The following is a 12618-nucleotide window of genomic DNA, read 5'->3' as shown; positions in this document are numbered from 1 at the left end:
CCCCCCCTCTTCCCCTTCATCTTCATGGTTGAAGAGTATGCCAAGCTAGAAACTAGCAGAAGCAAGCAGCTATCTAAGTTGGATTAGAGGTTTTGCCCTGTAGTAACAGAAGTAGTCAATGATAAGACTGCAAGCTGTTTCAACAAGTCCTGTGGTTTCCCATGTTGAGTGAATACTTGAAAATATTTGTTTTCAAATATGCATGCCATACATTAAACTCAAATTGTATTTATTAGGAGTGAACAAAAATAATGTTTTCCGATTTCTGTTTATTTTTTGTAAACAGCCATTAACCAGTCAAGAGTTTCTTTCCCGTGTTCTTATCTCTCCCGCAGTGACACATTAAATTCCCCCAGCCATTTAAATTTGTCACTGCGGCATTTAATTTTATAATAGTTGCTTCCTTTTTAAAATGCAATATCTCTATCATGTGTTATTATAAAATTATGGATCAAGAAGCCTCTAAAGACCAATTATCAAACTTCACATACCTTTATTTTCATTCCTGTAGCCATTACATTAAAGTTTATGAACTTTTTAGTAAAATTCTGTACTTTTGGCTTTATTCTCAAAAAATCCACCACTGTCACCACTGACTTTCATTTCTGTTAGACTACATGATCTCATACATATGCCTGAGTCATTCGCATTCAGTATACATGGTTTTGACCAGCATGTTCTCTTTAGAAATGAAACATGATCATAGTAGTCTAATGACAAATCTGTCTTGGGGGGGAAACACACTCCCCAGCTGGCTTATTGTTACACTGTGGATTCCTAATTGACAAACAGAGTTTCTTATTGCCATGTGGTAAGCTCAAGGCTAGTATGAATGAATGAACTGAACTCCTCTTCCAAACATCACTGCAAAATCAATACCTTTTACAGATTATGAAATCATCACTAAAACGATTATACCACTGGAAACATTGCTGCAACTCAAGCGGTAGATGTTGTGAATACTTTATAATTATGTATTTTTCAATACCAGTTCAGGGAAGGGGGCTAGATTTTAGTGTTAGATTAGGCATGTTTCTAAAAATTTTTAGGCCATTATGATATGATATGATTGCTGTTTTATTATAAATTATCAGCTTGAAGGTGTTGATATAATCTCCTGAAACATTTCTGAAGTATTATGTGTGGTAGATTTTCAGCACCCCACTCCTTTTTTTAAGGATGTATTTTCGAACTTCTTTTTTCATTAGTCATCCTTAGAAGACATTTAAACCTACTCAGATTGTTTTGAATTATATGTATCTTCAAATATTGTAACTCATGCCTCCTCTCCATATAGCAGTCATGCTGTATTGAAGGTTTTAAGAAAAGTAGTGATTTTTGCTATGCTCAGAATCCCTTTTATAATATTTGTTGTTTTGCACAGAGAAGAAGAGCATTTCGGCGGAGGACTTGGTGTGGTCATGCTTCTCGTAAATCTTCACTTCAAATTATCCCAGCTCTTGAAACCATTGATGAAGGGGCAGCATGCTTATCACCAGTCTTGGAACAAGACTGTATATCTTCTTCAATACAGGAGCTGGCAGAAAATAGTAAGCCTCTCAATATTTATATGTTGGGTGTGCATGCACCTAACACATCTCTCTTGCCAATATTTGTCAGAAGAATGGCATACAATGTCTTGATCAATCAAATGTGTTTTTGATTTTGGTTTTCAGAACTAGACCATGTCCAATGTTTAGGGTTTTCCAATATTTCAGCAAACCTTATGTTTGCCATCTTCATGAAGTTCAGTGAAGAATATATTCTTATTTTCAAACACTTGTTACTAAGCCTATGGAGCATATTCTCATTGCGTATTAATATTTTTACCCTCTGTCTGTAGTATAAATATAAGACAAGTTTGCACTTAAATTTTGGAGAAATTACCTGTCTTACTGAAAAAATATTTTCTTCCTGCATTCACTATTAGAACATTGAATATGTTCCTTAATAAGAAAAGGCCTTGTAAGATCAGTGTTTACATTAAGATCGGGGCCCATCAGTCATTGTATTTAGACTGGGTAGGGTAATCACAGCTCATTTATTTTTTCCACTGGACTTCAGTGTCAGGCTACATTACACAACACAAGTAAGAGATACTGGGTTTTCGGACCTTGTTCATCGTCTGGATTCCAAATAGCTAAGAAAAAACTACTCAATCACTGGATCAGTCATTGAGGATAGCTCTTTCTAAGGGACCCAACAGAGTAGGTATCTTCCCTCACCTGAGGACGGAAACAGATCCAGTTTCCGAAACATATTTATTCTTAGTTATTTAGAATCCGGACGATGGACAAAGTCCGAAATCCCAGTATCCCTGTGTGTTATACACCATCGTCAGAACCCTATAGTATCTACTAACACAAGTAAGGTCCTGTGATTTAACCCAGCTGTTCTCCAGGTGTGGTCTATGGATACCTAGGGATCTATGATGCCTGGCCACAGGGTCTGTATGATTATTTAAGTCAACAAGAAAGAATACTGTAATGAATATTTCTGTTATTTTACAAAATCTGTTTATATGGAATAACCATATAACAAATATTTTGAACTTGAGATTCCATGCAGGTATCTATGCTGGTTACATAGTGCTGGCTTAGCCATTTTTGTTATTAAATGAAGGAGATACGGAAATACATTGCAACATATATTGAACACTTTGTAAATATGGTACAAGCATTAAAATATTTTAAATACATTATTTTATTTCAACCTATTTTAAGTCGGTCTTTTGATAATTTAAATGTGAAGAGATGGAGGGTCTTTGAGTGTGCAGTAAGTTGGTAGGTGGTCTGCAGGGGGAGATTGGGGGAGGACTCCTTGAGTGTGCATTGTGTTTTAAGGGGTTCCACTGACTCACAAAGCTTGAGAATCACTGGTTCATGAAGTTAATGTGAAAATAATAATGACGTACATTTTTCTGTAATGACAGTTATGTTGGTGAATATTATTGTAGCATGTAGACTCATTGCTAGCCAGGCACTAGTGCCCAAATGGACTGGCTTAGTATCGATCACATGGGAACCCCAACAGACATGAACACAACAATGGTACAGCACCAGAGAAATGGTGTTTTCTACTCGGTCCATGCAAAGGGATTATAGGGAGGACAGTTGAAGCGAGAATAGTAAGTTGAAAGGGAACTGCAAGTCAGAGAGGACTTGAGTCCAGAGGCAGAGGAGTAGTTCTTGTTGCAAACCGTTACCAGGAAACGTCTAGTATATGTACAGATATTTTGTTTTGGGCCATTGTCCATCGTCTTGTCTTTGTCTAAAAGCCAACATGTTTATTTTTCAAAACACAATGTTTCAGAGACTGGATTCTATCTCTGTTCAGGTAAAACCTACTCATTTGAGGCCAATCAATAGAGTTAGTTGCTATCTCCGGACAACTATGCCAGCTTCAACATGAGGTACATAAATCAGACAGCACAAACCATCTGTGAGAGCTAAGAAGATATTAAATTATTGAAACTCCACACATATGAGGCCTTGCACCAGACAAGTATCTCGATTGAAATCATCACTGGAGAGAAGCAATACTTTTTATGGTACCAACACAAGAAAAACAAAATTGTTCACTCCAGCTACACTTGACAGTATTGTAGTCTCTTGACTTCTGCTGTGGTAACAGGGGTCCAGATGGGAGAGATGTCCAAACTGGGTTGACTGATCAGATGGTCTAGCACAGACATGTGGGCAGATTCCTTGTATTTCCTGTATTTGGTGTTGGGCTCAACCTGCAAGACCTTTGCTTCATGCCAACATATTTTGTGGCCTTCCTTGTATGAATGTTGGGCTAATTTTGAGTTTTCCAGCAAACCCCATGTCAGGTTATATTTGTCTTAGAGAAATCAAAACCTTTCACGTCTGACATGAGGAGGGAATTTATGGCATTAAAATCCCTATGTATGTATGTATGTAAGGGTTGGGCCATAAAATCCAGCCCCCACAGTGCAACCTTAAATGATCTATTGTGCTACCCCTTGGATTTTCCCTTTATTAATCCCACACTTTTAATAAACAGTAGGACCCTGCTTATGGGGGCATCATAAAAGTCACTTGGTTCCATAAAAAACTGACCCAAGTGATGAAATCTTAAATAAGCTATGGCCTCACAGTCACACAGGATGTGTGTGGCTGATTAATTTTCCTGTAGGCACCTTTCACAAGTTGGGTTATGTGTCAGTCCCAACTTGAAAAGGTGTCCTTTCAGGTGTCAGTGTCTGGTAAGTAATCATACCACCAATTTTAGTTGATCTCTGTTTGATCTCAACAGATCCTTCATTCTTCTGGCAGAGGGTCTGCTGTAAAACCCTTTGCCTGTTTGAGTCCAATTATGGATTCCCAGTACTTTTTATAGTTTCTATGAGTGCAGTCCCTGATCGCTTTTGTGGCAACTCCATGAGATGCCGTAAGCTGGTTCAGGTCCTATGAACGGCTGTTCAGATCCTGTTCTTGCCAGTTGATCTGCAGTTTCATTCCCTACAATACCCTCATGACCTGGCACCCATATCAGTTGTACTCTGTTATGTCTGGCCAGTTGTATGAGGGATTGGTGACAGTCCCAAACCAATTTTGAAGTGATTTGATGTGTACCAAGTGCTTTAATTGCAGCTTGACTGTCTGATAGGATATAGATGTTCCTATTTCTATAGTTCCTATCTAAATTCTGAACTGCGCATGCCTTAATGGCATACACCTCTGCCTGGTATACTATTGTGTACTGATGAAGGCTGAAACTACGTTTTTGCCTCATTCCATCACAATACACTCCAGCTCCAGTGCCTTTATTTGTCTTGGAACCATCTGTGTATCAGATTAGTCCCCCCTTTCTATCAGGTTGAAACCCCTCTTTCCATTCACTTCTATCAGGAAATCTTATCGTGAAGGGTATATCATAAACATGTTTCAGTAGCATTTTATCAGATCCCATCTTTAGGATGGGTTCTTTTTTCATGTCCCAAGTCATGTATGCATGCCCATTTAAGTCTCCATTGTTCATTGCAACATAATCTGTAATTTCCTAACTTGGCCTCTGCTTCCGTCTGCAAATGCAGTTGTACGAGTCCTAGTACAATTTACATTGCAGCTGTTAGAGCTGTTCTCATTGCTCCTGTAAATCCCAAGCAGGCTGTCCTTTGCAGTTTGCTAAGTTCTGCCTGACTTGTTTTGAGTTTGATTCTAGGCCACCATATAGGGGTGGCATAGGTGATAATGGGTGTTACCACTGCAGTGTATGTCCCTTGGTGTCAGTCCCCACATCTTCCCAAATGTGCCTCTGCATGTCCAGAAGGCTTTATAGGCCTTGTTAATAGCCTTATCCAGCTGTTGTTTCCATTTCAGCCCCTTGTCTAATGTTAATCCAAGGTACTTGACTTCACGGATAGCCAGCTCGCTTTACTGAAGAGTATTGGTTCTTTGAGCCCCTTTATATCCCTCTTCCTAGTAAAGGGTACAATCACCATCTTGTTTGGATTGATAGACAAGTTTGTCATTTTGCACCACTGTTGAACTGTATACAGGGCTGTTTGTAAGACCTCTGATGCAGTGTGCGGGCGTTTCCCATTGATTAGGATTGCTGTACATCAGCATATCCTACTGTGAAGTGGCTTGTACTGAAAAAGATCATCTGTGACCAGGCTCCACAGGAGAGGGGAAAGAACACCCCCTCACCGCAGACGCTCTCAGGGACTCCTGATAATGTAGTACTTATATTCCTACTATCCAGCATGGCACAGATCCATCTGCATATTGTAGGCTCAATGCCATGCCTTTCAGCAGCCTTTTTTATTGTATCTGTCAAACGCTCCCTCTATGTCAAGGAATGCTCCAAGAGCAATATCCTTATGTTCAACAGCATTCTCTATGCGTGTTACTACATTATGCAATGCAGTTTCACTAGATTTACCTATTTGGTAAGCATGTTGGTTTCGGTGCAGAGGATGAATTTTCAATGCACCGTCCCTAATATGTCTATCTACCACTTTCTCCATCATTTTCAAAAGGAAAGACAGCAGGCTTATGGGATGATAAGCTTTAGCCTCTGTACAATCAAGTTTCCCGGGCTTTGGAATAAACGTCACTTTAACTTGCCTGCAAGCCGCTGGGATAAACCCATGTGCCATGCAGGCTCTAAATATGCGGCATAGGTGTGGGACTAAGTGTTCCACCCCTTGTTGCTGAAGTACTAGTACAATACCATCTCTTTGATGGTATGAAGGTACCTAACGCCCAACTGATTTTTGATTGATTGATTATCTGACCAACCAGGTTCAAGTCTCCCCTGTTCATTTTGTATCCACATACGTCCAGGTTCTGCTGGCCCCGTTCAACAACTGAATCATCAATCAACCTTGAATCTGGGAAGTTAACTCTGAACAGTTCCTTCAGTGGCCCTTCTCCAGTTTTAGTATACTTAACATTAGGTAGCTTGATATTACTGACTTTGTTGGTCACCTATTTTACCATGACCTTCATGAGTCTGGCACTGTCCGATATCATTGATCTCCTTGCAGTACCTCCTCCATGAGGATCGTTTAGCTTTCCTTATCTATTTATTGTAACAGGTGAGGTTTCCTTGTAGGTGTCCCACTGCCCTGTCCTTTTCGCTATATTAAATAGCTTCCTTGTTTTAAGTCTTAGCCCACTCAGCTTTTATTCCAAGGTGCATTCCTTGGTGAGTGAGTGGTCTTGGCTGGACAATTACGATAATACTCGTATGACAAGATAATGGCCTGTTGCAGCTGGTCAACAGATCGATCTGTGTCCCTTATCGTGCTTATATTTCACGAAATAATCTCTAGGTTCACCTTTGGATCATCCTTGTACACCTCCCAACTGGTTCTCCTGGGATTCCTGAAAGTAATTTGTTGTGTTTGAAAGCATATGTATAAAGACGGCTCATCAGATACATGCCAATTACTTACCAGGTTTCTTAGGTTATTTGTTCCTACTGTCAAATCAATAACCTCCTTCCTATTGCAGACCACAAAGGTAGGTTCATTACTATGGTTTAGAAGAAGGGTCTCTAAACTTTTCGAACCATGGGCTACATTAGGTAATTCAGCACTTTCAACGGGCCGGATAAAATGAGAATTTAATAACTCTAGGTATATGAGTTTTATTGAAAGCACAGAATTTCATAAACTAAATACAAAGAACATGAGAATAAATTATCGTATATTAATGACAACAGACAGTAGTAGCAAATGCTCATATTTTAATCACAAATTATAATAAAACAATGTGAATGATGGAACTCTTTTTGCATTCTTAAAATCTGATTAAATTAAGGTTCAAATTTTGAAATGCTAATCACAAGTAGCGACTTTAAATGTTCATCGGATAAATTTGCCCTGTATTTCGACTTGATGTACTTCATCTGGGAAAAAGTTTGTTCACACAGATATGTCGTCCCAAAAATGGAGATAAATTTACAAGCAAATTTCTTTAAATTTGGAAGTTGCTCAGAGTTCAGAAATTTATAAAATTCGATCAAATTTTCTTCCTTGTATTTATCTTTAATATGATAATTTTCCTGAAGTTCAATAATTTCCATTTGGAATTTGACTCGGGACATCTACAGCATCACAGTCAAACAGATTTTGAAACAATCATATTCCTGAGCACTGGCATCCAAATCAGCAAATCGCTTCCGAAATTGCTCTTTCAAATCTGAAATGACTAAATTTGCAAACGAGGAAGGAAACTCTGCTTCACCCTTTTTATGCAACTCTGCACAGTATAGCATACGAACAAAGTTACAATTTTTCACTTGCCTTTCCCGAAGGAAAGGAAAGAGACCACAGGGAAGACCAAGGCATAGGTGGGTGGATAATACAAGGTGGTTCAAATATGACCGGGACTGATTTTTTTTTTTTAACCAAAATTGCCAAACACTTACTTGCACATGTCAGTCTTCAACGTACTCCCCTCCGGAGTCAACACATTTTTCCAATGTTCTGGAAGCATCATGATGCCCTTTTCAAAAAAGTTTTGTGGTTGGCGGCGTATCCACTCCCAAACATTCTGGATGACGGCATCGTTGTCCACAAACCACATGCCTTGCAAGTCTGATTTGAGTGTTCCAAACAGGTAGAAATCACTTGGTGCCAAATCGGGACTGAACGGCAGATGTGTCAGAAGGTTCCATTTCAATTTCCAGAGGATTTCTATTGTTGTTTTGGCCGTATGGGGGGCGTGCATTGTCTTGAAGGAAGGCTACCCGCTTTCCACCTCTCTTCCGCTTGGATCGGATCTTTTCCTTTACGCCTGTTGCCAGGAGGTCTGAGTAATAAGCTGCATTGACTGTTCTGACATCTGTCAGAAAGTCTACATGGATAACCCCCTGCCAGTCCCAGAAGAACGTTGCCTCCACTTTTCCTGCCGAACGGCTCCTCTGCGCTCTCTTGGGTTTGGGAGAACTGGTACGCCGCCACTCGCATGATGATTTCTGGGAATCGGGAATGAAGTAGTGCACCCACGTTTCATCGGTGGTCACTATAGACTTCAAAAATGCATCACCTTCGTCTTCAAACTGCTGTAGGAGACGACTGGCAACTTGCATGCGCACCATTTTGTTCACGTTCGTCAAAGTGCGTGGTACTCACCGTGCATTCACCTTGCAATAGTGCAGGTGATATTTCACGATGTCTTCTACACTACCAACACTGATGGACAGCATTGCTCCAAGTTCCTTGATAGTGATGCGCCTATTCTCACGAATAAGTGCGTCTGCATGATCAATGTTTGGCTTGGTGACGGATGTTCATGGCCGACGATCATGCAGTTCATTCTCCACGCGCTCTCTGCTCTCTCCGAAGCACTTACACCACTCAAACACACAGGTCTGTGAGAGACACTCTTCTCCATACTGTTGTTGGAGTCTGTGGTGAATTTCAGCGGATGGGACGTTTTCTCCAACGAGGAATTTGATTACAATGCATTGTTCCACGATCCGTGGTACCTTCTGTACGCTCATCCCTCTAGCAACTCCCAGACAGCACTGAACAGGTTCTAACCCTAACAGGAGGGAGAGTGGAGGTTGTGGCTACAATCTCTCAAGGTTGCACAGCTGCTGCGCTGTGCGGCTTGTTTACAAAAAAATCGGACCCGGCCATATTTGAACCACCTAATATTAAGATGGTTCTTAGAGAGATAGGATGGGATGGTATGGATTGGATTGATCTGGCTCAGGATGGGGACCAATGGAGGTCTCTTGTGAACATGATAATGAACCTTCAGGTTCTGTAAAATGCTGGGAAATTCTTGAGTAGCTGCAGATTTGGCTTCTCCTCAAGAAGGGTCAGCTCCATGAGTAAGTAAGTAAAGTAATGTATGATACCCTATTGCTAACAAACTCTGCCCTTTTAGCTGCTGATACTACTCTCTTATGTACGAAAAACTGTACCAAATTCATTATTCTCATTCTCTTTTCCATAGAAAAATGTATATTTGCCTGCTGGTTCAGTGCCGCCTCCTTCCCACCTGAACTCCTGTACTCCTGCTAAATCAAGAAGGAAACCAACTCAATAAATGCCATGTATAACATATTTTCTGATATTTATTTTCTTTCACATGTTTGTAGTAAGTTTATGATATTAATAAACTTAATTTTTCTCTACATGTATGTTTTCCAGTGCAGGGGTATCTTGCATTCAGAATTGTCTTCCATTCAGCTAAATATGGTAGTGTACTTTAGTGCACTGTGGAAAAATTAATGCTACAAATTATTACAAGAACCAATCGGTCTACTAGAGAAAATTCTCTTTCTCATCTCTGTTCTTGAAATCTCTCCAAATTCTTTTCTCACACTGAAAAAGTCATTCTTGTACATGCATAGTAATTAAGGAAAACCATGGATAAAGTACGCAGTATTTCACTGAAGCAAATCAAGTGAGTGACAAATGAGTCAAATTGTAAATTGTGACAAAACTGAACAAGTATGACATGTTCTGAAGACGAACATGTAACCTGTGTCGTGCAGAACCTTACATAGCAAAGGAGATGCAAGTAGCACACCCTGTCCTAATCTAAATTCTTTTGTTACTTAAAAATTGCAGGTGGTAGAAAAATGTTCATTTTTGTAATCAACAGGAAGAAATACATAAATCACATTGAAACGTCTGTTCAGCAGTATAATTTACAAATATATTTTATCTTTAAATTTATTTGCTTTATTTTGCTTCCAGCTTTCTTTGAGACACCTTTAGAAGAATTTGAATTGCAGCTAATGGATGCCCAAGAGAGATTGTCTCAAGATATGGAATCACCTGAACAGCAACCTTATATTACAGTTCGTAGGAATAAAAGTCATCACGTCACTTTTGAAGACCAAGTTAAATCTCCAGAAAGTCACATCAAGCAAACTGTGGATATTTGTTCTCAAACAGATGTTTTGCTCATGAATTTGTAAGTAGATGCTACAAAACTTGATTAACCTGTAATTGGCAGGACTGAGTAGTTTAGATCTCTTGTATTGATGAATGGACTGGGAGCCAAATTTTAAACTGGGGATTTTAGCTAGTGTTGGTACATTATTGAAAGAAAGTGTTCTTGGAAAGTATTCATGCTGAAATATTCCAGTCAAATATATTTGAAAGATAACCCATTTCCAAAACATATAATATTCAGTTTTTTAACATCATTGACAAAAGAGTCCTTTTTGGGCCATAGCTTTTCTTAGAAGATTCTACCAGATTTGTTTATTTCTGGCTAAGATTTTCTAGTTTCTTTCCTCCAGAGCTTTAACATCATTGTCCACTCCGGCTCAGTTTAGTCCTTTCCCCTTCTCTTCATCCCTCCCACCTTTCTTGCATTAAGCATTCTTTTCGCAGGTTGCTTCTTGTCCATTTGTAAAACATGACCAGCCTGTTTCAACCTACCCGCTTTTATGAAGGTTATAATATCCATATCCTCTTACAAAGCACTCAATGCTTAATTGTATCAGATTCTCAATTCATTATTATCTTTGATTGGGGCATATATGGACCTCAAAACTTTTCTCTCGAACTTAGCAAAAGCTTTTCTTTCAGAGGTAGATAATACTCATATTTCCATTGTGTGTGTTAGGAATGACCTAATTAAAATCTTGTAAAGTGTGATTTTACTATTCCATGAAAGTACGTGTGATTTTCATTGGTTCTTTAATCCATAAAAACATTTATTAGCTATCAAAATTTGTTTCTTTATTTCCTGATTAATATCATTATTACACCAGACAGAGGACCCTAGATATGTAAATGCCTCTGCTACACCAAATGTATAGTTACCAATAATTATAACTTCACTTTGCTTTGCATTCTGATTTGTAATCATGAATTTTGTTTTTTTCTTGGTTTATTCTCAATTCCATTCTTGCTGCACCTTCTAGTGCAAGAATGGCTTGCTTAAGTGAGGGTTGGGATGTGGCCATTATGTCTGTCATCTGCTTATGCAAGTAACTGAACAGACTTACAAAATATTGTACCATTTGTTTATATGTCAGCATCTCTTAACTATCTTTTCAGTGCAATATTAAAAACAAGACAGGCCAGTGATAACTTCTGATAACTTTCTCTGTATGCAGTGAAATTTTCCTAAACAAAATACTTGATAACCTATCCCTCCATAGTTATGAATGATATAAAGGACAGGTTCTTTGAAGAACTAGAACATGTTTTTGATAAATACCCAAAATACTATACAAAAATTATGTTAGAGATTTCATTGCCAGGGTAGGTAGAGAAGATATTTTCAAACCAAAGATTGGGAATGAGAGTTTGCATGAAATTAGTAATGATAGTGGTGTGTGTATTCTTGTGTATAAAAATATCCAATTTCATGCCACTAATTTAGATCAATTTAATAAGGAAAAAGTACAGCACTATTGTTGACTTCCACAATTTACAGTTCACTGTTGTGCAAGCACTAGGATTCTGTTTCCACTAGTTGTCTTCCAGCAACAGATCTCAACATAGAATCTGTCACTTCAAATCACTATGAAGTCTTCTTATCTTCTACAAACTTCACGTGGCTGTCTCCTACTGAGAACTGACTGAACTGTGTGTGTTATTTTTGTTATATAGCCACCACACAGAGAACAAGTCAGATGGTTCCTAGCCAGTGTCTTCATTGGTGCACTATTACCTAGCAACATGCAATAACATTCCTCTACTGAAATACCTCTTCCACTGTTACTTTTGTGTATTCAGTCATGGTGGGTTTACCGGTCTGTTGCCTAGCAACGCTCTGGCCATCCACATTACATTATGTTGTCACAGTAAATCTACATCAGAATTATTTTTGGCGTCTTATCATTCAGATAGATAAGCAAGTCATGGAACTTATGCACATTGTAACGGTTTGGTATGCTTACAGTTTTATTCCCCCTAGGTTCTCAGGTCATTTTTGATGCACTTATAAATAATGTTAAACAAACCTGAGGATGAATAGTGGCAAAATCAGTTGAATGACTGTTTAGTTATGATGTCACATAGCATAAAACTCACTTTGTTTAATTATTTTAAGTGATCTAATGGATAGCTATAGATAACTGCAATCCTCTGAAAGTTATTATATCAGTTATGTAAGGAAGGCTGTAATTTGGAACACAATTAAAAGTCAATAAAATCACTAA

At 38.7% G+C, this 12618-nt stretch overlaps 1 protein-coding gene across 1 annotated transcript in view; it reads left to right on the top strand.

Annotated features, from left to right (window-relative positions):
• LOC111868176 (kinesin-like protein KIN-7I) overlaps positions 1-10585 on the top strand; it is a gene marked incomplete at its 5' end in the record, with an annotated part of 46470 nt that extends 35885 nt beyond the window's left edge. The window contains 2 exon segments of the mRNA XM_033752948.1: positions 1385-1550; positions 10193-10585. Coding sequence (XP_033608839.1) covers positions 1385-1550; positions 10193-10416 — 390 coding nt within the window.
• Between the last annotated feature and the right edge of the window lie 2033 nt (positions 10586-12618).

This window comes from Cryptotermes secundus, unplaced genomic scaffold (genome assembly GCF_002891405.2).
Source record: "Cryptotermes secundus unplaced genomic scaffold, Csec_1.0 scaffold11150, whole genome shotgun sequence".
NCBI lineage: Eukaryota > Metazoa > Arthropoda > Insecta > Blattodea > Kalotermitidae > Cryptotermes > Cryptotermes secundus.
This window is presented reverse-complemented; position numbering and strand designations above follow the sequence as displayed.